Source organism: Exserohilum turcica (assembly GCF_000359705.1).
Source record: "Exserohilum turcica Et28A unplaced genomic scaffold SETTUscaffold_21, whole genome shotgun sequence".
NCBI lineage: Eukaryota > Fungi > Ascomycota > Dothideomycetes > Pleosporales > Pleosporaceae > Exserohilum > Exserohilum turcicum.
In genome coordinates, this window is record NW_007360037.1 from 282,477 (window position 1) to 310,393 (window position 27,917).

General features: G+C 51.8%; 6 protein-coding genes across 6 annotated transcripts; 3 read left to right on the forward strand and 3 right to left on the reverse strand.

Moving 5' to 3' along the window:
- Positions 1 to 676: 676 nt before the first annotated feature.
- SETTUDRAFT_169301 (uncharacterized protein) lies at positions 677 to 3,457 on the reverse strand. Its single transcript, XM_008027993.1, has 7 exons — positions 3,138 to 3,457; positions 3,069 to 3,086; positions 2,967 to 3,020; positions 2,827 to 2,914; positions 1,742 to 2,779; positions 1,287 to 1,693; positions 677 to 1,234 (listed from the first exon to the last, which is right to left on the reverse strand). Exons 1-7 carry the CDS (start codon positions 3,269 to 3,271, stop codon positions 946 to 948), a joined length of 2,028 nt encoding a protein of 675 aa, XP_008026184.1. The 5' UTR covers positions 3,272 to 3,457; the 3' UTR covers positions 677 to 945.
- Positions 3,458 to 3,775: 318 nt separating this feature from the next.
- Positions 3,776 to 13,644, forward strand: SETTUDRAFT_151232 (uncharacterized protein; the record flags this gene model as incomplete). The annotated part of the gene is made up of 3 exons (XM_008027994.1): positions 3,776 to 3,865; positions 3,915 to 8,077; positions 8,180 to 13,644. Exons 1-3 carry the CDS (start codon positions 3,816 to 3,818, stop codon positions 13,642 to 13,644), a joined length of 9,678 nt encoding a protein of 3,225 aa, XP_008026185.1. The 5' UTR covers positions 3,776 to 3,815.
- Positions 13,645 to 14,902: 1,258 nt separating this feature from the next.
- On the reverse strand, positions 14,903 to 15,803 carry SETTUDRAFT_39679 (uncharacterized protein; the record flags this gene model as incomplete). The annotated part of the gene is made up of 3 exons (XM_008027918.1): positions 14,903 to 15,038; positions 15,235 to 15,647; positions 15,741 to 15,803. The coding sequence occupies 3 exons, from the start codon at positions 15,801 to 15,803 to the stop codon at positions 14,903 to 14,905; spliced, it is 612 nt and encodes a 203-aa protein (XP_008026109.1).
- A 4,983-nt stretch (positions 15,804 to 20,786) lies between these two features.
- Positions 20,787 to 21,758, reverse strand: SETTUDRAFT_131497 (uncharacterized protein; the record flags this gene model as incomplete). Its single annotated transcript, XM_008027995.1, has 3 exons — positions 20,787 to 21,169; positions 21,287 to 21,675; positions 21,732 to 21,758. 3 exons carry the CDS (start codon positions 21,756 to 21,758, stop codon positions 20,995 to 20,997), a joined length of 591 nt encoding a protein of 196 aa, XP_008026186.1. The 3' UTR covers positions 20,787 to 20,994.
- A 418-nt stretch (positions 21,759 to 22,176) lies between these two features.
- On the forward strand, positions 22,177 to 25,155 carry SETTUDRAFT_110156 (uncharacterized protein; the record flags this gene model as incomplete). Its single annotated transcript, XM_008027996.1, has 6 exons — positions 22,177 to 22,356; positions 22,437 to 22,682; positions 23,127 to 23,361; positions 23,474 to 23,726; positions 24,151 to 24,381; positions 24,435 to 25,155. 6 exons carry the CDS (start codon positions 22,177 to 22,179, stop codon positions 25,153 to 25,155), a joined length of 1,866 nt encoding a protein of 621 aa, XP_008026187.1.
- A 961-nt stretch (positions 25,156 to 26,116) lies between these two features.
- On the forward strand, positions 26,117 to 26,746 carry SETTUDRAFT_39684 (uncharacterized protein; the record flags this gene model as incomplete). The annotated part of the gene is made up of 3 exons (XM_008027919.1): positions 26,117 to 26,218; positions 26,340 to 26,491; positions 26,530 to 26,746. The coding sequence occupies 3 exons, from the start codon at positions 26,117 to 26,119 to the stop codon at positions 26,744 to 26,746; spliced, it is 471 nt and encodes a 156-aa protein (XP_008026110.1).
- Between the last annotated feature and the right edge of the window lie 1,171 nt (positions 26,747 to 27,917).

A 27,917-nucleotide genomic window follows, 5' to 3' on the forward strand; every position in this document is an offset into this window, starting at 1 on the left:
TGAAACGCGCGCAGTGCAGCGGAACGGCCTGGTTCGCCATGGAAAGCAAGGGAGCCTGGGCATGGCGATGGCGATGGCGATGGCGGCGTCCATGTCGATGTCGATGATGACGACGGTGGTGATGACGATGATGGTGGTGATGGTATGGTGGTTAGTAGCGTTGAGTTGCCCAAACAAACTTTGGCCCCGGGTGCGCCTGCCGCATCTGCGCGGCCGTCGCGTGTCGACTAGCCTGGCTCCCGTCTAGACATGCAAGCCTTCCAAGCAGACGTCCACCTCCCCTCCACTCATACTCGCTCCTCGCGCTCCTCTCGCTGCATCGCGGCCAGCCTTGGCATGCACAAAATCTCCATTGGCGATATTTCTGGCCTTGAAACACCGGCCCTCCCCACACGCATCGCACCGCGTCGAATCGCCGTGTACGTGTAGAGAGGCGCGCTCTTGGCGCTCCACTGCCGACTGCGTTGATCGCTGCGTCGCCCTCATGCCCGCGACTCGTCAACGCCTTGGCACCCAAAGTCCACATGCGGCCCGCTGTCTGCATCCACGGCCCAGTTGGGAAGCGTGGCAGCGCGCTCTGTGCTGCAACGGGAATCAGTCACCACATTGATTGGCTCACGGCCGACGCTTGGCCAGGTCAGCCACAGCACAAGGTACGTGTACGTGTCCAAACATGCTTTGCTGTTGAGACGGCACCCTAACCCTCGCTCGACCAAAATCGCTACCATGTCCACGCCCACGCCACACGCCAGCTCCATGTCTTCCCAGCCCGTGGCGTAGCGTGCTCACCGAGATTACTGTCGGGTATAAAACAAACAGACGACCAAACAAAGCCCACGAAACATTTCCCCATGTCCAGATTAAGCCTAATAATGAAACCACATCCCACGTCCTGTACAGCGCCCTCTCAACAGCCTGCCTCGACCAAACAACCCTCCCCCGTCATCAGTCTTGGCTCCAGGCATTGCGCTCTTCTCTGAAACTACCATACGAGGGGCTGAGCCGGTCCTCTTCATCTCCCTGGTCCCCGCTGACGTTGCGTGTTTCCCAATGATTGACTTCACTCGTAATGTGCGCTTTGATGTCTTGCTGCCGCTGCTCCTCTTCGCCTTGCTCCTCCACCGTAAAAGGCCGGTCCAGGTTGTGCTCAGCTTCCGGGTTGTGTGCCTCGGCCTCGTCTGGATTGAAGCCCTCGCGCACCTCTTCCGTCTGCCCGTCCTTGGGATACGTGTGCCTGCAACTACCGTCAGTCGTCTGTACTGTCTCAGCTCAAAGTGCAAACCTACACAAAGTGCTTTGCAGGAACTTCGTTCCATCCCGGTCCTCCCTCCTTGCGCGCTCGCACACGCTCCACTTCTTCAGCCTGCCGATCTTCCACCACCAAATCCACAAGTTGGCTCTTGTCCGACTTTGCAGAGCTTGAAGACGATGATTTTTGCCGGAGAAGGCTACCAAATGGTCCATGCAACTTCGACTGCGGAGACTTGGAGCGCGACGATTCCGCGACGCTCGATGCCCGACGCTGCTTGCCCTTGTCTACAGACTCTTGTATGTCGTGGATCTGGCTCTTTCGCCTTCGCTTGTTGTCCTTGGTCGGTTGCAGCAAGTGTCGGTTGCTTGATGCTGTCAGAATGCTGGGGTTTGCGTACAGGCGCTCCTCGCGTGAGGGACGATGCGCCTCGATGACGGGGTACTATATTGACATTAGCCTGGCCTAACATTGAGCGCGCCTCACACTTACATTCCAGTCGCCAAACTCCAACTCGCGTGCATTTTCATACAGTTGCTCCTCTTCGTTGTCTAGTTCAGGCTCTTCGACGATGTCCGGCGTACCGTACTTGGCACCTTGGCCGTTCAGAGCTTTGTGTGGCCCGGGGCTCATGGCTCTCGCCCGGCTCGAAGTTACTTTGCTTAGCAGGGGCTCGCGCTCTGAGCCCTGACCAGGTTTGGGAATCCAGTACTTGCCTTTGCCTCCTCTTTCGTACCGCATTCCTTCGGCCATCCGCGCAGCCCTCGAGGCCGACTGTTCATGCGCCAAGACATTGTCGCGCGCATCAAAGTACCGATACTCGTAGTGCTTGCCCGCAAATGTCTCCTTGGTGTCCTGGATGAGGTCGAGGGGACCAAAAGCATCACGCAAGGCATACTTGACAGGCAACCTCGCAGCCGAAATCGTTGCATCGGCATAGTCGTGCCATGAGAAAGCATACCAATGAGCGAGTGAAAAGAGAGGCATTTCAAAACAGATGAGCGCATCCTGGATGGCAGCAGCAAGGTTGTCAGGACTGTAACCAGGTACGTCATCGGGTATGGCACCAAGGAACACGAGGATCGAAAGGAAGAAACCCTGCCAGTATGAAGCAAAGATGATACCCTTGATGCACAAGAACTTGGGCATGGGGCGGAAAGGCTTGAGGTCCGTCGACATGCACACCCAGAACATGGCGAGCGCATACAGACTGATGGTGATGCTGACATTGTAGATCATCCCGCTCCAGAAGTAGCCCGAAGACAAGCCAATGTAGCCTTCCTGGTATGTCCCTGTAGCCTTCATGATGATGGTGGCCACCGAGAGCAGCGGCTTGACCCATGTGTATTGCAGAATGCCGCGTTTGATGGCAAGGAACGTGTGTGGGTCCGATATATCGATCTTGGAGCAGACAAGATTTAGCGGCCAGAGGTGGGAGACGGGGGGTCGGCCGGTCATGAGGATGATGAGGGCGCGTTCGCCGCCGATAAAGTTGATCAGCAGTTGGAGGAAGGTGTAGATGGTAAAGGCCTGGCATGGTCAGTACGGGCCAAATGCGAGACTGGCACTCTGGGTACCTCGTAGACGTCTCTAAAGGGCTCTACGTAGGCTGCTGCCGATATCGAGACCAGGCTAGCCCATGATGCGGCCGAGTAGATTGGCACCCTGTAGACAGTGAGTGGGTATGGTCGCAGAGCCGATGCGAAGTGGGGCATACATGAGTAGTATACGAACGACATATCTCTGGAGCACTGGCTTGCGGTAATTCTTCCTGTGTTCGGTTCAATACGTGCACTGCAAGCTGGTGAGGTCTACTCACGTTTGTAACCAGACAGCACTGCAGTTACGTCAGCCCGAATCAGCAGCGAGGGGGGAGCGTGGTACCTACACGAAAGTGACCAGACTTGCGATCAGAGCGCAGACGCCTGCCACAATAATGACGGCGCGTGCAAGGCGGGCACCGGTGCCGCCAGACGAGAAGTCGTCGGCGTCGAGGCCCTGGCGGAGGCTGCCTGTCTCCATGGTGGTGAGGCGTGGGCTGCCTGTCACCCTGTGTAGCAAGCAACGAGGGCCCGGCGGTGGCAGTCGTGAGAAGCGGCCGCGAGCGAGAGGCAGAAGAGAAAAAGGGCCGTGTTTAGCGACGACGCTCTGCCATGGCTTGTCATGCACTCGCACCTGAGGCGTGTGAGGTCTTGTGCTTGTCTCGCCTCCGCGGTGCTGTGGGAGGTTTGTGGAGGAGAGCACTAGGTCCAAGCTCGACATCCCTGCCCACGCCCATGACGCGCATCGCGCAGCTCACGTCTCTCGAGCGCCGCCGTCCCGAAGTAGTGCCATCTCCAACGCCGCTACAGGCGTACTATGTGCGTATAGTCCGGTACACGCACTGCACGCCACTACACTGCACTGCATCACCGTCGCCGTCGCTCGCCACGCCCACTGTGCACGTCGCCCCATTGAGCTGCCCCAGCCGCGCTCTCCTACGCCCATCCGCCCGCCGACCATGCCCAGCGTCTCCCCCATGGCGCCATGAAGACGCATATACTTCTCCAAACTACGCGCAGCAACCATGACGGGAATCGTCACAGAGCCCTTGGACCCGCGCGGCGGCTTCAACTGGTGAGTGCCCAAGACGGTCCAGCCCGGCAAGCCAAGTTGACCCCCGTAGGGTCTTCCTCGTTGAACTGCTCATATGCGGCATCCTGACCATTTTCTTCCTCTTCTACTTCAACCGCGTCTTCGCCACGCTCGTCGCCTACGCCATACGCGCATACACATGGCGCGCCTTCAACGCATACATCGACATCACCGCCCTGCAGATCTCGCTGCTTGGCGGCCGCCTCTTCTTCAAGGACATTCGCTACCACGGCCACAACGAGACCATCTTGGTGCATGGCGGATACATCACATGGAACTACTGGCTGCGCCGCGTCAAAGATGCAGGTGTCTACGCGGATCAGGACGACGCCAGGCCCGATGGCGACAGCAGCGGTCGCTCCTCGCCGAGTACGTCTGCCAGTCCGAGTATCAATATGGACAGGGCAGAGAAAGGGGGCAAGCAGACGCGAAAAGACCTCCCCTGCCGCTTTTCTATCAAGGTGTCGGGTATTGAAGCCTTCATGTACAACCGCAGCCCTGCATACGACGGCATCATTGAAGCCGTGGAGAAAAAGGCCAAGAGCGACGCTGCGCAACAAAAGCCCTCCGAGGCATCTGATTCCGACGTGGACAAGGCGGAAAAGGACGGCCACCACCACCACCACAATAAGCTTAAAAAACCACACGCCGAAGACGACCAGAATGCGCCGCGCCCAGCAACAAGCGGGTCTACTTTCTCCAGCCCCAAAAAGGCCGACCTTCCAGCTTTCCTCAAGATACTCCCGATTCATGTCGATATTGTCAAAGGCGCCATTGTCATTGGAAATGAGCACACGCTAGCCGTCATCACTGCACAATTTGAAAAGGCAACCGGTACCTTGGACGCATCGGCAAGCGGACCTCTGGACGTATACCAACAGCTTTTCAACTTTCAGATCACCAACCCTGTCGTGCACATGAAGCCGAATCCGGATTACAAGATTGGACAGCTTGACTCGGCATTACAGTTCAAACAAGAAGTGGCTCAGGGCGGCTCCGAGGACCGCGTCATCGAGAAGGAAGCCCGTCATCGGAGGCATTGGCGCTGGTTGACACGAATCCCAAGGCTCACGGGTCTCTTTTCAAAGGACTCCGACTCCATTCATACTCACGCCAAATCAGGACTGGCCAACAGCAACAATCCACCTCTGAATTCCCAGTGGACGTTTCCTGGGCGCGAACGTTGGAAAGGCCTGGCACGCTATCTTGATGATACTACCAACGACGGCCACGGCGAGTGGGATGGTGTCGAGTATGCAAAGGCTTCATTAATCGCCGATTGCCCGTGCGTAAACATCTCCTTCTACTGGGATGTGCCAGGTCCCGTGCCGAGCGACATAGATCGCAGCAAGCACATAGACCCTGCTCGTCCGTATGACATCAACGGTTCTCCCCCACCGGACTACGGCATGGACATACAAGTCTTTGGCGGCATCATCCAATATGGTCCATGGGCAGATAGACATCGAGGCGTCTTCCAATCAATCTTCTTCCCTGCTGCGCGCGTAGATGCTGTTCCATCAACCCCTCTCAAGCCCGGCGACCTTCGTGTGGCTACCGTCTTCAAGCTCTATCTCAGCATCGAAGAGGACACCGTGTTGCGTATTCCGACTCGCGAATCCTCCAAGGACTGGAAATGGAAGGGGAAAGCCCACACACTGGCGGCGCATGAGAAGCTGGGAGGGGACCAGAACAAGGGTAAAGCAAAGTCTCGCATAAGACGGGGAAAGCGCAGGGATGCTGCTGGATCGCAAAACGTCCGACCCTTTGCATGGATCGACGTCAAGATAGCCCAGGAATCTACGGTCAATTATGTCATGGACATGTACGCGTCAGAACAAGGATATCAGAGCAAGGTAGACGTCGATATCGCAAGCACAGAAATATCCTCTAGCGTGAACCATGGCCTTCTGTGGCGCTCGGGTGCTATTGCCGTCGACTGCGACTTGTCCAATCCGCTTGGTTGGAATACTCTTCGAAAATGGCTCTTCAACATCAAATGCCACGACCTGGAACTGTTCTTGCTCAGAGATCACATGTTTCTGATAATGGATCTTGTTGCCGACTGGGGATCCGGCCCACTGCCCGACTATTTCCTCTTTGTGCCTTTCCAATACTTGCTCAACGTCGACTTCTCCAACTTCAAGTTGTATCTCAATACCAACGACTCCAACATCATCAACAATCCAGCGGATCTAGATGACAACAATTTCGTTATCTTATCTGGTAAGGAGTTGCAAGGTGAGGTCTTCATACCGCTCGACAAATTCCGACCGCTTCAGAACGAGATCAAGTTCGACGTCAAGGGGCACGATTTGAGCCTTGAAGTCTTGATGCCGCAGAAGAGTACACTGCAGACGTTCGTGCAATCGCCAAATATGGCGCACCTAGGTGGCCTGACTCTGAACGGTAGCCATACCTTTCTGGCCGAGACATCCCCAATGAACACCGACCGGCTTTTCATGGATATCCAAGGTTACAAGCTGAATCTTGAACTCTATGGTTGGCTCATACATCATTTTATAAAGATCAAGGACAACTACTTCGGTGATGACATGCATTTCAAGACATTAGAGGAGTTTCAAGGCCTCCCGGCCGCCAATATCGCACCAGAAGGGGGTCAGCCCAGCGGCGATGCTTCGAGCATCGCAAACGACCTAGATGTGATCCTTTGCATTGCTGTACACGAAGCATGTGTACTTTTGCCTGCCAACCTGTACTCTGCAGAGCGCGGCATTCGAGCAGATCTTCCCTATGTCTCTGGAGATCTCAGATTCACAAATTACTACATGGACCTGATGGTCAATTTCAGCCCCATCAGCGTGTCTCTTGGAGGCTTGGTGCCAGATGCTGATATGCCTAATGAGTTCTCTAGCGGCCGCACTGAGCTATTCATCGATTCCACTGTCATGTTCGGACATCGCCTGTTTGGGTTACCTCCCCTTGAGCCAACCTACTTGTGCAGCTGGGACATTGATATTGGCAAGATCACCGGAGATTGTACGTCGGAACTTATCGAGACTGCAGCAGGAGCAATTCGCTCGTTCGGATTCACTCTAGATGACGACGAGAACACCATGACTTTCACCGAAATCCCAATAATCCACGATGTCACCTTCCTCAGGCTCAAGACACACGACATTGGTATCTGCTTACACATCAGAAAAGAGGCCCTGCTGCTCAAAACAAAACCTTTGAGTGTGGACTTCAATGATCTTGCTGGAAGCACTTTCTCCCAGCGGCTCAAAGTCATTGTACCGGATCTGACTGTGATTGCTGTTCCCTCGGTCTCTGTGTCGCATCACCGAGTGAGGCCCAAAGAAGGGGAGGACATTGCTCCTCAGGCTTATTTTCAGACCACCTTGTCTATTGACTTGTTCTCGAGAAAGCTAGACTTCACCGAAGAGTGCGCACAACAGCAAGCCCACATACGAATGCACGATCAAAGGACCCATCGCACGGCCTTTATGCTCTCAAATGACCGGAGCCTGGCTCGCCAAGAGAATGCGCCCCGAAACAGTCTACGCGCACCCGCTATGCAGTACCCGGACGTCCCTCATCCCATTTTTCTTTACGCGCCACCTGATCAGCAACAAGGCTCATTGGCTTCTTCCGGTATTTCTTCAGGTCGTTCCTCCGCTACAGGGCGGAGAATCCGTCCAAGTAGCAAGCAGTCTTCCGCCTCATCATTTGCTAGTAGCATTCGATCTACGCTTCGGCGCAGACCTGGCAAAGTGGCTGCGCCCTCCAGCGAGAATGGAACGCTTCTTGAAAGGTCACCAAACCGTGCCCATTCCAAACATCCTCAAATGCCCTTCGAGAACGACGAAAACGCTGAGCAGGACTGGGCACACTCATCCGTTGCATACTCTAGTAATCTGGCTACGCCTTGCTTTGCTTTCGAGCAGTTGACGCCAGATCTTTCCGATGTGCCTTCATTCCCTGCAATTCCTGCTGCCACTGAGCCCAAGGACATCAGCGACGTGGTTTTCGACGATGTTGCAACTAAACGCTTTGACGAGAGCTTCACTCACACTAGCATTCTCATCAACGCCAAACCAGGAATTCGCGCATATTGCACTCCAGAGTTTGTCACATGTGTAGCGGAGATCATGGAGCTTGTTCAACCTAAGCGACCTGAGGACCTTTTGGATGACTTCCAAGTCAACGTCATGACGAAGATTCTGGAAAACCGTAATCGCCTCGAGGGCAAAGGTAGCTCACTTGAGTTCAACATTCGTGTGCCCTTTACCCATGTCAGATTTCAACACAGCTTTCAGCACCACTCCACTCTAGAGACGGGACAAGACCAATACGACATTATTCTCAATCGACTCGTCTTTACGGCCAGAATCAAAAATTATCCAGGAGACCGAGCCGGTGAGAATTCCTTGGCGCTTCACTCGACATTGGGATCTCTTGGCCTTTCTGTAGCAGAGCGTTCTCCCCAGGGCGCTACCGGAGGTGTCGCAATTCAAGCCGAGATCAGGGACATACTGCTATGGATGCTGCAGAGCAAGACAATCTCGATAAACGTGTCATTTCGATCATTTGAGAACGCAATAGCAAGCAAAAAGGTGGACTATCTTGCCGCACTCATCCACCGGACGGCGCTTATGGGTGAAACACTCGTACATCAGTTTGCCGAAGTTGACCAAAGACACCAGCATCGATTGCGTTATCTTGTTTGGTATCTCTGCAGTGTACACGACCAATACGCCGATCCTGCTTTTTTGACAAAAGCATCATATGCTATACGCGTAGCAAGAGATCACTTGCGCAGTCACGACTCTTGGAAGATCATTTCACGATTCCGCTATACGTGGCAGTCCCTCCCACACGCTGAAAAGGGCACTATCTTGGGTGATTGCTCTCAACCAGACATCATGTGTCCAGGGGATGCAGAACAGAAGATCATTGAGATGTTGGACCAGTGGCGCACGTGGGATCTCGCGCATGTACAGAAGAGCCTAGCAATGAAGCTACTCTTTGGGCGCCTTGAGGAAAAACTACCGACACCGGAGTCTGCGCCCCTGTACATTGATATCAAGTCTGCTGAGATTAAGCTGACTATTGATCCTGGCCCGCGGCAAAGTGAGATTTCACTGGGTCTTTTAGCAATCAATGTCGCATTATTGCCTCCCACACAGCCTAATGGACTCATGATCGAATCTGACGACACACCGAGAAAGAGAACAGTCGTTCAAATAGGCTCAAGAAACACCATCTTCCATATCCAATGGGAAATTTGTGAGCTTGCCGAGTCTTTATTGAAACTGTTTGAGAAACAAAATATCAAAGCACTGGAGCAATCAAAACCAACTTCTACTACACCACACCCACAACCAATCCCTACATCCGACCACGATTTGCAAGTGGTCTTCGCAACCGACAAAGTCCAAATTATACTGGACACCATCAATCTCAGAAGCATCAATACCGGCCGAAACATGCGCTTTTCGTTCCTCGATGCGAATAGCAAGGCATCTCGACTCGGTGAAATCATCTCTGCTCATATCCATGTCGACATTGCTGCCAGTGAATTAACCTCGGGCTCACGAACACTTGCCAAAACTCAGTTCGAACAACCCAGCATAGATTTCGCCATGATAGAACAAGGCGGCGAGGAAAAGTTGCCCAACGAGATCAAGGTAGCTGCAACAAGCCACAGGATCACCCTAAAGGTGCAAGAGGATATTCTGGGCTTGATCGAACTGACAGACAGGGTGCTTAGAGATGAGGTAGCATATTTCCACCGCCAATCTGCCTTATCAGGAGAAATCACAAGGACGAACTCGACGGATGAAAAGCCCAAAGAGAATTCTGCACAGCTGCCGAATATCTCACTCGCATTGTTCATGGATGCGTACCAAATTGAGCTAGCCGTATTGCAACCGCTCGGCTGGTCAATAACGGGGTCTTCGGGACGCATTGCTGTCATTCCAGCTATTGGAAAGCGCATCACCCTCCAGGTTGATTACGATCTCGAAGCCAACCTTCATCGGCTGTACAGCACGTCAAACGAGGGCTCACACGTCATTAGTTCACTGGAGCTGCCGCCACTCAATGGAAGACTGACTATCAAGCAAAACGAGAGTCAGACAAGGGTTACTGCGTCGGGCATTGTCGAAAAGATTCATGTCCAAGCTTCGGAGATCCAGAGTCTCATCTCGACTGTCAACAAACCGGAGATGTCGCAGATGTTCAAGGCGGTTCAGGACGATGTCGAGGTTCTGAAGACGCATATTGAAGAGATGTTCCCGGCCTCTGCATCCTCACCAGTTACCAAATCCCCCACTGGTTCTCGGGATACCCTGTTCACTGTGCAGATGACGCTTCACGGTATGAACATATATGCGAGCGCTCCGGGTCAACACCCAGACTCGCCCACAGCAAATCTGGCTTTCCGACTTTCAACAGTGCAATTGAGAGCCACAAACATCGACACGGATCATAGCATTATGCTTTATCCTGAGGCGGTTGTGCGGATCCATGAGGTCACGATCGACCTAGGCTTGAAGGACCCTGACTCTGTCCGGCGCTGTGGCAACCTAACCTTCAGCGCAGTTTTCCAAGCCACCACTGAAAAGGACTCTGAGCCTACGCGGAGAGTCTACCGTTTGCGAAGTTCCGGCCTAGAAGTGAATGCATTCGCGGATACAGCATCTGCTGTTGTTGACGTCGTAAATCATCTTCAAGATAGGATCAGGGATTTAGACCTTTCAAAGGAAAAGAAGTACCTACGGCGCCTTCGGCACACCAAGAGCAGGATCTCCCAGCGACGTGACCGCAGCCTCAAACTTGAGGAAGAACAGGATGCCGAGAGTGACGCCTCCGGAGTGCTGTTCACTTCCACATACTCCCTGGAACTGGTTGACCTACAAGTCAGCTGGATCGTCGGTAATTCTGTCGCTCCTTTCCCGCACAATGAGATTGAAGATCTTGTGCTCTCATTTGGGAAGATTGATTTGTCAACACAGAAAGACGATGCAGCGCGATTGATGATTGAAGACATGCGCCTGCAAATGGTGCCAGTATCCGAAGACAAGAAGAAGCGTTCGCTGAACTCAGCACTGCTCCCCAAGATGGTCTTCAATGTTGCTTATGCGTCTACTAAGGATACGCGTAAACTGGCATTCTTTGCTGCAGGAAAGTCACTCGATCTTCAGCTGGATTCGCATTTCATCTTGCCTGGGAATGTCATCGAACGATCGATTGCTCTTGCAGGGAAAAAGTTCCGCAAGGCCTCCGCGAACTGGAGCATGACACCAACGACGACTGGTGCGCAAAGGAAAAATCCTTTCGGCAACAAGCGCTTGACCTCATTGACAGCTGACATCAATTTTGCTGGAGCCGTGGTGCACATTCACGGTGGCGACGCAACGCCAACACAAGGCTCGTCAAGCAGAGCTCAGCAAAAGGGGAGGTATAGTCAGTTCGTAGGCGAAGAGTCTAAAAGCAGTATGGCCTTGCGAGCGCCCGGTGTAGCAGTACGAGTTGAGTACATGGATGACGGAAGTGACCCCTCCTTGAATGCCGAGCTTCGTGTTGACGGGTCAACCAACACGCTGCTGCCGACTGTGGTGCCTATCATCATTGATATCTCTGATAGCATCAAAGCAGTAGTCCGCGACAAGGACGATGACGAGGACGCACCTGCATCGCCGGAACAGGCCGAACAACCCCAGGAACCGTCCAAGCCAGCCGCGAAACTCCTAGAAGACGAAAACATCATCACAGCCGACCCTACAACAATTTTGGGCAGGACTAGACTGAATCTCGGGCTTCGGATATGCAAGCAAGAATTCAGTCTTAGTTGTCAGCCCATCGCTCGCGTCACAGCGATTGCCAAGGTTGAAGATATATACATTACCGTCAACAGTGTCAAGTCCCAGGAGCATGGCCATTTCTTCGCTGTTTCTGCTGCATTTGAGAAGCTTCAAACGACCGTTCAGCATGTCTACTCCCGCGAGTCTACCTTCAGCTTAGATATGGAATCCATTGTTCTTTCACTCATGAACAGCAAACACCTCAGCGGTACGAGCGGGATTTCGGCTATCCTCAAAATCAATCCTACTGCTCTTCAGATCAACGCGCGCCAACTGCAGGACTTTTTGCTGTTCCGAGAAATCTGGGTCCCTCCAGAGATAAGACGAGCCTCCAAACCTACAACGCAGAACGCCAATTCTGAGCCGCAAGAATACCTCATACAGCGCTACCAGCAAGTCGCTGCGGCCACTGCCTTCCCATGGAATGCTAATGTAGCCATCACGGACGTCAAGGTCGATCTAGACCTAGGACAATCCATCGGAAAGTCATGGCTGCATATCCACAACTTGTGGGCGTCTTCCAAGAAGACGACTACATCTGAGCAAAATCTTTGCGTCGGTGTGGAGAAGATCGGGGTCGAGAGTACAGGCCGTACAAGCGGTTTCATTGAGCTCCGCGAAGTCAAAGTGCGCACTTCGATCGGTTGGCCACTGCAAGATCCAGGCTCTCGCCAAACACCGCTTATCCAAGCGTCGGTTGCCTTCCGTCAATTGCGCGTAAAGACAGGATTTGACTTCCAGGCCTTTCTCATGGCCGACATTGCCGACTTTGGTTTCATGATGTACAATGTCCGACCAGAGGGCGAGTATGCACAAGACCGACTGGTTGCCATTCTTGATGGTGGCAAAGTACACGTCTTTTGTCATTCAACCAGCGCTGCGCAAGGTCTAGCACTGTGGCAAGCAATCGAGAGGCTAGTCCAAGAGAACCAGCAAGCGTACACGCAGTCTCTGAGAGACATTGAGAAGTTTCTCCGACGCAAGTCATCCATACCTGAGCCGTTTGAGCGGTCATCATCCCAAAGCCAGATACTCCCCAAATCCGACAAAGACAGCTTCAAAGCGCCGATATCACTACATACCGACGTGGTGGTGACGCTTCGCTCTATTCGACTTGGCGTCTTCCCTTCTACCTTCATTGACAACCAGGTCCTCATGCTCGAGGCCGGCGATATGCAAGCTCGTTTCGCCGTTGCACTGGAAAGAAAAACAAAGATTCACTCCAGCCTGGGCATGACTCTTGGTCAACTCTCCGTGGCCCTTTCGTCCGTGCCGACGCCAAAGAAGAGTAAGCCTGTTACGGAGCTCGAGGTCGAAGACGTGTCTGCGAGCGTCAGCTCGGCACGCGGGGGCACCATTCTGCGCGTACCCAAGGTGATTGCCACCATGCACACGTGGCAGGTCCCCAAAGATACTCACATTGACTACCTCTTCCGCAGCTCGCTTGAAGGCAAGGTAGATGTCGGGTGGAACTACTCCCGCATTTCTTACATCCGCAACATGTGGTCGAACCATTCGCGTACCCTCGCCTCGCGCCTGGGCAAACCTCTCCCAGAATCCAACATCAAGATCAGCACGTCTCAATCGCTGCAAGACGATCCTAGTGGATCTGGCCCAGATCCCAGCATGGCTGACAAAACAGTGGTGCCATCTAATCGGCCCCGCGCATCCTCGGCGTCGTCGGACGGTCAAGAGAAGATCACGGCCGTAGTTAATGTGCCGCAGTCACGGTATGAGTATACGCCATTAGAGCCGCCACTGATTGAGACGCCTCAACTGAGGGATATGGGAGAGGCCACGCCCCCTCTGGAATGGATCGGACTGCACAGGGATCGCTTGCCGCACGTCACGCATCAGATTGTCATTGTCACCTTGCTGGAGGTTGCGAGGGAGGTTGAAGAAGCCTACGAGAGGATTCTAGGAAGCAGCTGATTAGGTATCCCGACAGTAGTGAGGGCTTGTGCTTAGCGGAGGAGGACCAGAGAGGCAAAAGGTGGAGAATGTAGCATCCTTGTAGACAGTACATATTTTCCTGGGTCCAAGCATGGCGTTTAACTGGATATTATGATAAGGTTGAAAATGGCGCAAGCATTTTAGTAGCGAAGCTTGGATCGTACCTGGAGACTGACGTCTCTTCCCCCAACCATCCCATTACGAAACAAGAAAAAGATACTCCCGAAAAGCTTCCGTTTTCCAGAAAGACCGGCCCGAAAACGCGTGCGCGCGCCCCCCGCACACCCAACTCTTGACTTCAACCTTGCCTCTTTCTTTTTGCTCCCGTGACGCCCCATGCACCTTCCGTGCACGCTCTGGAAGCTGCTCCCAACTCCTCCTCCTCTTCCTCCTCCGTGGAGGAAAAAAAAGTCAACCTGCGATATAGATACACGACTCGTGTTAATCCGCTAACTTACTTATCAAACTACTCCGTAACTACATACTTACCTACCTTACATAACATACACAGCATACAAAACACTCTCCACTTTCTTCGCTTTCGCGTCACTTTCCCCCGCGGACCGCAGATATGTCCTGCCAAGGAACCCACTTTGCTGCCCGCAAGGCGGGCATACCGGAACCAGCAATAGCCCAGCTACCAGGTTGTGTTTCAGGATCAAGTACAGTCTTGCTTTATGCACCGAGCCCGCCCTCTTGGGTTTTCCCCACTGTACTTTACTCAATCTATCAGTCACACATTGTATCCTCCTCAGGCGGCGGCGGCGCCCCCAGTTCACGTCACATGGCTGGTTGGTGGGTCGTGTACAGTCGGTCAGTTAGTGACATAGCACAGCAGAAGCGATAAAGTGAGAAATTTATGTGTGTGTGTGTGTGTGTGTGTGTGTGAGAGAGAGAGAGAGAGAAAGACAGAGAGTTTTTCGATTTCAATAACATGAATATTGCTATGTACTTTGCAAAAAAAACATTCTATTTACATCGTCCACGAGCATCAGTTGTGACATTACGCGTTATATTTTCGTGCGCTTGCACTGATACTAGGTATGTAGTAATAGCAGCAGCAAACAAGAATTTGATTGTTTGGTTCGTTTCCCGTGATATTCCTGGCCGTGTGTGTGTTTGCATGTGTGGACGTAAAAACATGTACAGAGAAGGGGACATGAGGAGGTGGTGGTGGAGGGGGATGAGGAGGTGATGATGATGATGATGATGATGATGTAAATGATCAGAGCTGTGATTAATTTGGTCCACCCCAGAGCTTGGTGCACAACACACTTTGGACGTTGTTGACGTAAACGCCGTCCAGTGCAGCATACTGATTGGCACCGTCGAGGTTAAGGACTTGCTGATCCCAGTTGGGGCAGTCAGGGTTTCTGTTTGTAACAACCGTTAGCTCGTGTGCACTTTTCAATCGAGGATTTGCGCGTCGTTCTAGTTGATCTGATGCTGCCGCAGGCATAATGTGCAGCAAATGCAGGGAGAATGATGATGGCTAGAGGTAGAGAAAAGGGGAGAATAGAGAGAGGGGGGAGGGGTGGGGAAAAGGAGGTGGCAAGAAGAGGAACTTACGTGAAGAATTTGCAGTTCCATCCCTTATTAATGGACACACTGACTAAGTTGCCACCAATGGGTGACATGAGAGCGGGTACGCTGTAGCATATGCTGCCTGTTGGAACCGGGACAATGCCGCCGGAATTGTTGGGACCATTGGATAGCGAAGCAGCGGACAAGGGAACTGGAGGTGCGGCAGCGGCAGAGGCCACAGGGGCTGCCGAAGGGGATGCCGAAGGGGATGCAGAGGGGGATGGCGAAGGAGATGCCACTACAGCAGCTGGCTTAGGCTCTGGCTTAGGCTCTGTCTTGGGTGTTGGCGTGGGGGCGGTTGCGGCAGTCGGCGATGCAGAGAGCCATGGCATAGGCACCATTGGTGGCTGACTACGGGGAGGGTCGGCTCCGACTGCGGGCGCGGTAGCCTTCGGTGCCTGCTTGAATTAGCGGAGAACGATAGGATTTGAAATTGAGTATATCATGAACAAAGCTGCAAGCAATGGGAAGGATGTAAACAAGAGACATACCGGGAGGGGATTGGCGAGAGTGAGACCCCATAGAAGGGCTAAAGCAGGCACAGTATACCTCATTTTGAGCAGTTCCAGAGGAGTCAAGTCCGGTAGTTTGTGAGGATCGGTGGAAGAGCACAGGTGGTGAACTGCCTAGAGAGAAGGTGGATGTCTTGAGCGGAGAGGTAGAAGCCCACGCAGTCTGGTATGACGAGCAGACTGGGCATTAATGTACTCATCATGGTAGGCATGTGGCGTAGGTACTTGCGGAAGAATGCGTTGCCATGTTTACCGTAGCATTGAGCTCTAGAGCTTGCACGGTGTGGTATAGGTAGCCCTGAGAAGCTAGTCAATGTCTGTGCACCTGAGTTTCACCTTGCTATAGCGCGGATCTAAATCCCATTAGAACAACAGCATACTCATCTAACGTAAGATGGACGGGCTGCATAGACAGATAGAGATCGCGTGTTCTTGGCGACCAGCCTCAGATGCTGACACGGGCCGATGAATGGTGGGCTTTCGGACCGCAACTACCCCTGCTATCTCTCAGAACACCCACTCCGGCCGTGCGTTTACCTGCATGGCGTTGTACAGACTAGCCTAGATATACCAAGCAAGTTCTCGTGTTGATATTTGGTCTGAGACGTTTTCCATACTGTAATGGTTCTGTGAATCTGTCTACTGTTTTGTTGGTCGACCATCAAATATCAAGATCCATCTGGCTTAGTTCGACCAGTTAATGATAATGCAACGATACAGTATTTGTCTGGGTTTCAGCCGATCCTTCCCACACCAAGAAGTTCAAGAGGTTGGCTACCCACTTCTCGTATCTTGACTCTGGTCGAATTGCCGCAAAGACCTTGCCTTCCAAACCATGTGGGCACCTTGGACGTTCTTAGTAAAGTATGTGATCATAGGGATTGCCAACTCTACAAAGGCCTCGGCGCCATCTTTACGGGCTATTGCCGGCCTTACATCACTGAACTGGTCCGTGATTTCTGTTATCTTTTTGTGGTACGTACTTTTAGCCTAACCGGCAAATATAGATGGCTCTCAATCGTGTCCTGGTGTTGATGCAAAACCGCGTGTCGCTATACAGTAGTTGTAGCGCTTTGAGAATGGCCGACCCCATGTCGAATCTCTGCATATCACGATGAACTGTTCGTCAATATATGAACCGGCCCCTAGCTCAACTCTAATTACAATCCCACTAATCTAAAGTCGCTTAATCGAGTCTCTATAGGACTTGCGAGCGTATAGTAATAGATCTACTAATGGATTCCGGGATCGGGGTTGGGGAGAGCTCAGACCCGGGCCCGTAACACGTGTGGTGCTGTAGTCGTACGTAGAGCGAAAGGCCCTTTAAATTGGCCGTGCGGCTAGCATTTCGTCATGCCGGCGCCAGTAAGGTTTGCGCATTGAAGCTCTTCTTTTGGATCAGCAAGGATGCTCTTGCGCAATCGGTGGCGTGTTCACGTATTCGGTGCAGGGTGAATATTGGAGCACGAATTGCGCCGTGATACGTATAGGAGACGGAAAAAAGGACAATTACTTATTGAATTTGCCAGCTCTTAAAAGTAATCCGAACCCAAACCCATTGGGAATTTGAATATCTGATTGGGAGTCCTCATGAATACATGGTTCACCTAACAGTACGGAACAAATACCGGGCGAATGAAGGTCCGAAACTGGACAACGATGGATCTTAATATAACGCCATCGATTAGCAGCATCCCAAGACGGGTATATTTTTCGGCACGACTGTCAGCACTTTAGGAGCAGATCAGCTGACAAGAGTTGCAGCTGTCACGTAGGATTTTCGCTGGGGGCTCACAAACGTACAGTCCCCCGGGGTAAGTCACGCCCAAAGTGGTCCGTGTGAGACGTCTTTGTCCCAAGGCTATACCTTTCCACCCAACCTCCCTTCTTTTAATGGAACAACATCTATGTTTATGCTTATAGTTGAAAGAATATAGGGTTCAAAGTGTTTCATTGAATTCCAGGAACAAAAAGACGTCCTTTTCACCAAAAAGAAAAGTAGGAATGCATTCCTAGTTTCTACCAGGTGTAGGGCCCTTGCTAGCGCTGATGCTGGAACTTACCTGGTAGACTATACAAGTCGAGATAATTATGCCGCTCCCTAGTGACCCCATGACATGCCTCTGCGGTTTGTTACAAAGGCGCTAAGTAGGGATGATCGGGGCTGTATTTCTAACTCTGTCCATTGTGTAAATACTGATCGGCGCCTCGCAATGCCGTGCTGTATGGTGTTACCTAATGGTCAAGCTCCGACTAATTACTAAATTTAGTTCGACCAGAAATAGAATGTGCATCTTGTGATTGGCACATCTACACTTTGAAACACCAGTTCATATGCCAATCATGTGAAGCTTCTTATTGTTATCAGAGCCTGTTGTTTGTTAAGGAGCCGACTGAATGGCCAAAAGAGGTTTTCGAGATTATCACTCTCGAATATGAGTCGCGTCTTCAAGGAATAGATGTCTACCTCGCTGTAGGAACCCAAAACCCTGCATGCAACCTCAATTCGAGAATGTACTCTAGATAAAGGGACGTATTTTCTGCATTGGCCCACGGCTGTATGCATTGCGTGATCTGCGCTGGCAACGTAGAAAGCTGAACATTTGTCGAGTCCAACAAACAAATTCATCGTGAGAATAGCTGAAGGATTATAGCAGGATATAGGTCGCAATGGAAGATGATAGCAGGAACAGTACTAGTATTACACCAGACGGATTGCGAGTAAGTCTTACTAGCAATCAAAAATACTTATATATTACGTTCAGGTTAGGGCACATAGTAGTACTCTCAAGCTTGACAGGCTGAAGCGTATTCTGACATTGATCTCTAGTACGATATATATTGACCTGCTAACCATTCTCCATCTTCTTCTAAACTATAATCGAGACACTTGAATCTAGAAACAAAGTGTGTAAAGCAGATACGATGATTATCATATGCGTAATCACCGCCAATAAAGCTCGAGAAACGATCCTCTCTTCTTCAACCACTAAACTGGTAATATTATGATCTAGAATTGATATCTTTTAGCAGAATGTAGCTAGAGATTCTCCTATAGATTGAAGGGTCCGAGACGCACATAAAAATCAATAGACATCAGCGGATATATTTGACACATTGTTGTTTTCAAATCATGTATATATAGATTGCTTTTGCGGCCCTACTTGATGAGCTATCTGCTTTTCGAGACCAAGGGATATCAAGAAAGAATCAAGGAAGCCTCGGTTGCACTGAGGCTGTAGAAACTAGGTCGTTATCACAAATCGATTAACTAACACCAGAAATAGAATATACGAGGAAAGATGCTAAGTCTGCCTTTTTCTTGATGTGATATGATGTGATGTGATGTATTGAATTTATCGTCCCTAATTAAAAATCTCACTCGAGGCATGTGGACGGGCGAAGCCCAGGCAGGGCTCACAGCGATAGTGCGCTGCCTATTCATAAGGGTTGTGCGTTCTATCTACATGGACTCCCGCCTTTTGAGAGACCAGAGGGTTGTTCAGTTTGGTGTGTGAGTTGTACTCCTGATATCCTTTATTTGTTTTTGAGACAGGATGCATGAGATATTATTTACCTCAGTCTTATATTCTCATAGTTTTTCCCAAGCAACTGACTTGTTATCTAGCCCGTGACACAAGAGTTCACAGCTCTAGAAGATACTTGTAATTCAATCTATATTACTCGTTCGTGATTTTTATTTCATTCATATCTAAAATAAAGTTATCACAGTATACTTAGATGGACGAGATTGTTACAGAGTAAAATATTCAAGCATCGTCAGAGAATGACTAAGAAATCTAATTGTATTGAATATATACTTTCGGGTTAGAAGATTTGGTGCTTGTTTTTAAAAGAGAATGGAAGAGGGTAGCCTTGACTGAATTTATTTTCCATGTTTTATCACGAGTGGAAGGAGCTATCTCTAACTAATAATACCCTCAGAAATTGAACAACCCCCTACTATTGACTATTTTCCCCCATAGCTGAGTATTCAACCTCTTCTAAATTAGATGCATGCGCCAGTGCTTGGTGTTCAATTCAAGGACTCAACAGTCTGCCTATTAGATACTCAGGTGATCTGTTCACCTCTCTCTCTCTCTCTCCTTCAATTCATATGTGAACACAGTTGGTAGGGATGAAAGAAATCTTCACAGTCACTAATGCAAGCCCAGCTTTTCAATAATTTCTAGTGTTTGCGAAAGACAATAGCTCATTGCAATTATTCGTATTTTATATTACTGCTTAGGTAGTGTATCCAAGGCATAAGGGTATGGTGTCTTACTACTGTCTGGTATTGTATGTTGCACTGTGTTGTAAAAGGTTAAGTTAGCGCGTCAAGATCACCTATGACTACGTTTTGTTTTCTCGAAACGAATATAGGTATCACATCTAAAAAATAGATTGACAAAACTTAATCAGATCACTCATGGAGGAAATAAAAGGATAGCCTAAAACAGCAAATAACCCATATCTAATCAGTCTCATTTCTTTCAATTTAATCATCTGACGTTTGCCTTCGGCTTCTTCCTACAAGTCCAGACAACCCTATCAGCATCTAATACGAAAAGTTAAAGCATCACCTCCAAATTCCAGCAGTTCCTGCTTCGTTTCTCGATGTTTAATATCCTCCGTAGTCAACTTATTTGGGAGTCTATATACATCTTGTCTCATCCCAGAACCAGCTACTTTTCCCTCACAAAAGCAATCTCTACTCAAACCACAGTAACATGCCGACGTTAGGTAACCAGTAGTCTACTTACTTAGTGTCGCTGTCAATATGATCATAATTGCAGCTTAGCAATAAATGTTTTGACAAAGATCAAGATACAGGTCTTGATGGATTGGATTAATTGTGACCAAGAGCTTTCTTTGCTGCCTCCTTGTACGTGGTGTCTCGACATGTTCTTGTGACAGCATAGTGGCGCTTTAGTTGGATTCTTCAACACTCTCATGTATCGAACCAGTACGGGAAAGGCAAGGAATGATGACAAGGAAATGTAACCAGTGGATTTTCATGATGTGCTGATATATGCATTGTATCATTGACACGACATTACAAACTAAACGCCGTTGATAAGAATAAGGTATCTCAGAATCAAGTCGTGAACAAACGCCATGCCCTAGCCTTCGGATGCAAGCATATGTACGGCAGTCTCTTGCTTGGAGCAGAATGTAAACTTTTGCCCATGGTTCTGCGACCAGCGCAAATGCAGATCGCTTCAACCCAGAATCACATTGTCCGCCAGAAGTAGTTTGTGTAAAAGTGCCGGGAGAATTTGGGGTCAATGTTCACGACGTGCACATCTCCCTTTGCAGCGTTGCGGATTACGGCCTTGTTGTATTCGCCAGTGGTTGGGTCAGCTTCAACATCAATACCCAGGGTGCGGTAGAGCTTGAGCTTCAGTCTAAGGTACTCGTTAGCAACTATGCACAGATACATGTGGTGGGGTTTTGGACTGGAGAAAGCCTTGAGCAGGAATGGTGTGCCGCTTCTTGACCGTGTCATGGAGGATTCAACTTACACTGTAGCATCCTCACCTGCTCTAGGTTCAACGCCTCCTTCGACACCCTCCTCTTCTAGCTCACTGGCTACATTCCCCAACCTTGCCAAGTCGCTCTGCAGCCGCTCGCCCTCAATCTCCAAATCGCTCGCTTGCTTGGCAATCTTGAATTTCTCTGTGTCGAGCCTCAAAATTTCGGCAGCATGATTGGTTGGGTTGTGTTGCGATAGGGTGTGGTTGTGGTTGGCGGCGAGTGTTTGGTGAGTCCGGTTCAGCGCACTCAGGGATGACTGGATGGAGCGCAGATGTTGTGTGCGGAATTCGCTCAGTGTGCTAAGGGACTCGTTGATGCGGTGAAGCGAGGTCTTGTCGTTGCCAATCTTGAAGTGCGAGGTGCATTGCGCAATGAGCTGCTGCGGTGTTAGTCGCTATCAACAAATGGCATGGTTGGAGGGATGTTGCGTACGGCAGCGGGATCTTCGTCGAGGAGCATGTTGGGTGTGTGACTTGGAGCGTGTGGTGTATTTGCAAATGTGCAGGCTCAGGTGGAGGGTATCTGTGGGTGTGGTGTGGCAGAGGGGTGGTCATGTGTATCGCGACAGGGACGTGGTGTTGATGTTCTTGTTTGCATGGTCCGTGCCCAAGCCGCGTGCATGGCAACCACGCGTGGTGTGGCGGGACGAGTGGCGCCACGCCAGGGCCTGCAGCCACAGCCACATCCACGGGGCGTACGTCACGGTAAAAGATCGCCTGTTCGGCCCAAGCAGCTGGGGCTTTCACGAGACCAAGACCGTTCCTGACACTGACGTCGAACACCACTTCTACCACGTCGACCTCCAGATCGCATCCGACGACCACCCTCTTGGTCTACGCATTTTTCCTGGGTTCCTCTCACAAAGCAAGCTGCCGCCATGGCGCCTTCATTACCATGTGAGTGGGAGGACGACTTCTGGGCCGACGAACACTCATTCCCCTTAGATGCTGCAGACGTTGAGTCGCCGCTCAAGCCCGAAGAGCTCCAGGTCCTCCGAGCGCAGTACGAGAAGGAGGGCGAATATGTTGGGCTGCAGACAAAGTTCAACTACGCATGGGTACGACTTCCCCGCTCTACCGGCTGCATCTTCACGCGCGCATAGCAGCATCTGCGACAGGCAAGCTTATCGTGCTCTAGGGCCTGATCAAGTCGACGTCTCGTCCCGACCAGCAAGAGGGCGTGCGCCTGCTCTCTGAGATCTTTCGCAACTCGCGCGAGCGCCGGCGCGAATGCCTATACTACCTCGCTCTGGGCAACTACAAGCTGGGCAACTACGCTGAGGCGCGGCGGTACAACGAGCTCTTGCTGGAGCTGGAGCCCGCCAACCTGCAGGCGGGAAGCCTGAAGAGCCTCATCGACGAGAAGGTGGCGAAGGAGGGGCTGGTGGGCGCGGCCATTGTGGGCGGAATCGTGGTCGCGGCGGGCGTCGTGGGAAGCTTGCTGCTGAGGGGCGGCCCGCGAAGGTCGTGAAGTGTGGCTGCCTTGGCAATGTTTGTCTATCAAACCTCATGCATGCATGGTTGCGGCATGGCACGTTGGGCTTGCGCTCATGTTGACGAGACGAACCCATGGGACTGGCGTTTGTGGGCTCTATACCTCTGGCCAGGATGGTCGAATATCATTGCATTTGGATATTTGTAAAATGAAAAGCCGGTGTTTTGCGTTTGTGACGCGCTGCAGTGTCTCACGTCTGCGCGTCTGCTGCCTCGCCCCAGGCTCGTAGACGGACTTGGAAGCAAATGGAACACAAAAGAAACCAAGAGACAAGCGGCCGGGCGAACGCATCGTCCAGGTAGGACAAACAGCAGCCGCTCCAAACAAAAAGAGACAATACCATACACTACAAAGCCTCGCTGTCTCACCCGCGCGCTTCTCTCCTACGCCGCTACAAACCCGGTTTTCTCCAAGTCGAGCTACGACGCTCTCAGCCGCCGCGGGACGAATCGCAGGGCCCCTGCTGGGCGAACAACGTCATCCCCGTCTGACAACTTCCGCACTCAGTGGCCAAACCTTGCCGCCGACTTCGCATTCGCGCTTCTCTCTTGCCCCAACCTGCGTGGTAGTCGGAGCTTCTGGATTCCATCGCCATACCCCGTACCTGTCTGCATCTGCAGGGTGCCCCCACTTGGATGAGATTGCCGCCGACGGCGAATGACAAGGCTCTGAGTAGATAGGCCTGAGCGGTAGCTTCCGGGCGAAGCGCAGCGCCCGTCAGCCCGTTCAGCATGGCCATGAAGCCCCCTATAGATCCTGGCGGCATGCCACCCTGAGGAGACATGGACCGCGTGACTGTGGCCTGCAGGTTGTACCGCCCCGGCGCCGTCTGTGTGAATCGGAAATTGCTAATATCGTCCTCGTCTGGATCGTCATTTTGCCACGGGTGGTTGTTGTGAGGATGGTGGTGGGGGTGGGCGCCACCGAGATCGGGTAGAGATTCCGAGTCGTCGCCGTCGTGCCCAAACATGATGCTATCGCGAGGATCATTGTTCTCCTCTATCTGCTCCGTGTCAGCACACGTTGATTGCCATCCGCCTCAGCTCGTTGGGTGAGTTGAAAGCTGGTTCCGACGGCCTCAACTCACGATCTCTGTGAAGTCTGAGCCGCATTCTGGGCACGACAGACCATGTTCATCTCGATACCACTCGTCGGCGCACTCGTGGCAGAACATCATATCCCGGTGGCCCGGCCGCCGGGCTTGGGATTGCGCATTGTCGCTGCTTGGCTGGTCCATGATGGAGCGCGCGGGGGGGGGGGTTGTCTAGTAGAATATAGGGTCCTAGGTAGTAGTCGAAGCGTCTAATGGAAGAAATCCAGCCAGGAAGCAACGCTCTAGTAGCAAGGAGAACGACAGACGACGACCGCAAGGTCAGCAACAAGGCTCGGGGCAAGGCCAGGGCGAGGGTCTGTTTTCTGGCCCCGGGTCGAATGCGAACCAGTCTGGCTCCCAAGACGCAGCAAACCAAGGCGCAGACGGAGGACCGCAAGTTCGGGGAGGAAGATTCACATATCATGGTGGAGTGCGGATTTTGCCTCGAGACCTAAACAGTGCTGGGCGGGCTGAGCCTGTCGACGAACTAACCAAGTAAGCAAGGGCGCACTCTTGGATCATAACGCGGATGCTAATAAAGTGGATAGCGTCATGACAGGCCTCTTTGCCGCATTTGGCGCGCCTCCTGGCCACGTTCACGCCCATGGCCCTGCCCAAGGCGGTGCCCAGGGCCTGTTTGGTGGCGAGCACAACCATGGCGCTGGCGAGCAGTTTGCTGGCAACCCAATCCTGAATCTCTTCTCTGCAATGGGCATGATGGGCCCTGGTAACATGGGAGACTTTGTTTATTCACAAGAAGGTCTTGACCGCATTGTTTCTCAGCTCATGGAACAGACTGCAACGAGTAACGCACCGGGGCCTGCGACTCAGGCTGATATCGACGCCCTCCCGCGCAAAGAGGTGACGGAGGAAATGCTGGGCGAGGAGCACAAGGCCGAGTGCAGCATCTGCATGGACGAGGTCAACATTGGCGAACAGGTGACGCTATTGCCCTGCAAGCACTGGTTCCATCATGCCTGCATATCTGCATGGCTGCTAGAGCACGACACGTGCCCGCATTGCCGAAAGGGCATCACCAAGGGTGGTCAGGACCAGTCGAACAACCCTGCACCATCGGGTTCACAGGAGGATCCCACATCCCAGATGCCTGGTGCGTTCACGGCGGGTGATGGCGCGGCAGCTCCTGCAGGATCCCCAGATCCACGATCCCCTAACCAGGGCGGCACGTCTGATAACGGGGATGCAGGGTCGGGCAATGGAGGTATCAGCGACCGGATACGAAGGGGTCTGTTTGGCTCTCCGCAATAATGGCACCGTCTCCGTTTGTGCGTGTGTGTGTGTTTTAATACGAAGCTGACACTCTTTTCTTGGTGATTGCTAGGGCGGGACCATTTCAGGAGAAGTCGAGAAAGGCTGAGAGACGCGAGACGGAACTGGCGCGACGAGGCAGGTGGACGTGGGTCGGGCGAGAGTCAAGCAGCACAAGTCATGACGGGCGGCAGCAGCAGCAGCAACAACAACAGCAGCCGCCTCAACCCTGGACGTGGTGGGCGACGGGCTTCTTCGCTACAGGCTCTGCTTGAGCCAACAGCTGAGGGCGGTGCACGAGTAAACATGGGGCGATCTACAAGTGGTGGTTCCACGTGTCCAAGCGAAACGACTCCACCGCCGACGGCTTGCTCTGAAGACGATGGCGCACAGGCGACAACAGCAGCGGCGGCGGCGGCGGCGGCAGAGTCTAGCAGCCCAAGGCGTAGCTGGCGATCTGGTCTTGCCGCACGAACAAGGCGTCAACGGTCGGCATGAGTGGACGGATTTGCATTTTGGGTTTGGGGGCATTGTCGAATAGGATGATTTAGCGAATCCCTGAGCGGTTTTTGTTTGGATTTTCCTATTGGTGGTTGGGGGTTTTCTATTTCTCTCTCTCTCTCTCTCTCTCTCTCTCTCTCTCTTGGGGTTTTCGCCTCCCCCCCCCCTTCTTCCGGCCAGTCAGCGAAGCGTGATTAAATAGCCCGTCCCCATCCCCTCCCCCTTGTATGTACATGATGAGTATGCGCGTGTGCGTGTGATGTTTTTTCTTAATGATTACTTGGACAGATGGCAGCGTGGAATTGGTAGTATTATGGTCATGGGCGGATTCTTTTTTTTAGGGGGGGGATAAAAGGTTTGGGACTAGTACTAGTTATGCATGGGAGGCTGTGTGTGTGTGTGGAAGAAGACGATGATGATGATGATGATGATGGGCTTGCTAGTCATTTGGAAAACAAGAATGCGAATTGTGTTATTGTTCCAGAGGAAATTGATTGATGTCCATGCTAATGCTAATGCTAATGCTAATGCTCATGTCATGGCACTAATTAGTACAGCTACTGTAGGTGTAGTTGGTGGATGCAAACATGACTGAATGCAGTCTAGTCTAGTCTAGTCTAGTCTAGTCTAGTCTAGTCTAGTCTAGTCTAGTCTAGTGCATGTAGTGTGATAGTGTAGTGTAGTGCAGTGCAGTGCAAGTCGAGTCGAGTCAAGTTCAAGCCAAACCAAAAGTTCAAAATGGCATAACTGATTTTCCGCCACCAAGACCAAGACCAAGACGGAAAAAAAAACAGATGATGCACCAAAAAAACGATCGTCAAGTCTCTCCTACTAAGTAAGTAAGACGATGAGAAACTCTAAATGCTAAAAAAGATCGTCGAGTTTGCATACTACATGGGTACTACTCGTTTTCCGTGGTGGCGGGGGCACCATGTCCTCATGCTCATTGTCACATGCACACACATGCACATGTGCACATGCCAAGTCACCGCCACTGGTGGCCAGCTCCGACGACGACGACGCCGCCGCCGCCGCCGCCGACAAGGCCGGGCTCAGGCCGACGCCTCACAAGCGGTGTCGAGGTGGGTAGGTAGGTAGGTAGGTAGTTCAAGTTGTCCCAACGTACTAAATGCGAGGACAAGGTCAAGGTTCAAGGTGGAGAGGTAAGGCGACCAGGGTGAAACGGGGGGAAGGCAAAAAAACAAAAAAAAGATAGTGAGTGATTCATATTCCCTAGAACCGCTTTTTTTTTCTGGGGGGGGGGGGGTTTGTTGTCTTGCTACATCAATTAGGTCTTGTTTTTTCTCCCATGTTTGTTTCGAGTTTTTGCATTGTTGTCTACTTGGAAACATCAGAATGAAAAGGAGGAAAAAATAGCATAGAGTTGGTGGTAGGGAGTATGTTGGGAATGGCTAGTTGGCGCGGAGTGTTAAAAAAAAGATGTTGGGTGAAGAGGCGGTGGGAGGAGCTTGGTGGGACAAGGCGGTTGGGATGCGTGGACTGGTGGTTAGCGCGGGGGCGGAGGGCGCTTGTGCTTGTGTTTGGTAACGGGCGGCGGGTGCGGATATGCAGGGTTGGGGGCAGTTCTAGGGTGGCGTGTGTGTGTGTGTGTGTGTGTGTGAGTAAGTATGTGTGCGTGCGTGTGCGTATGTATGTAGGTGTATGTGATGTGATGCGATGTAGTGTGGTGTGGCAGAGTCAGCGCATGTGCGGTGAGAGGAAAAGAATTTCCTTGTGTGTTGCGGGTTTCTCTATTTCTTGCAAGAAAAGGCATGTTGCACCCAGGGACGGCTTTCAGGAGAGAGAAAAGGTCGCTTTCAGGGATTCAAAATGACAGTGACTTGGAAAACAAGTATCTGCGTGTGTCAGAATGGGCTTTCGCCAGGCGTGATACAATGGGCGGGCTCGGGGGGCCAAGAAAAAGAACAAAGCATGTACAGTACGGATTCGATGTTAGTAGGTGATGGGTAGGGCAGGGATGATTGGGTGATTGGCGAGTGGAAAAAATGTTGCAGGACTGCGGATCCCCGAACAACGCATCAACGCATCGACCGCCCATTGCCGTCCAAAGCGCCATAGTGGCAGCCCTGTTTTTTTTTCTTCTTGTTGCATGATAACGAGGGTGCTAGGCAGCCCTGTTCATGTGAGAGAATGGGCGTGCACGGGCGTGCGGGCGAGAAAAGCGGGCGGAAAAGAAGGCGGCTCCCATGTGACGCACAGGCGCGCGGACACGCATTGATGAAACGGCGTGGTTCTTTTGG

Bases quoted from the DNA above. Each gene is read 5' to 3' on its own strand.
- SETTUDRAFT_169301 (XM_008027993.1), bottom strand. From the start codon at position 3,271: ATGGAGACAGGCAGCCTCCGCCAGGGCCTCGACGCCGACGACTTCTCG. The intron at 2,780-2,826 runs GTACCCAGAGTG...TGACCATGCCAG, and splicing joins CCTTTAGAGACGTCTACGAG to GCCTTTACCATCTACACCTT. The intron at 1,694-1,741 runs GTAAGTGTGAGG...ATGTCAATATAG, and splicing joins TGGAGTTTGGCGACTGGAAT to TACCCCGTCATCGAGGCGCA.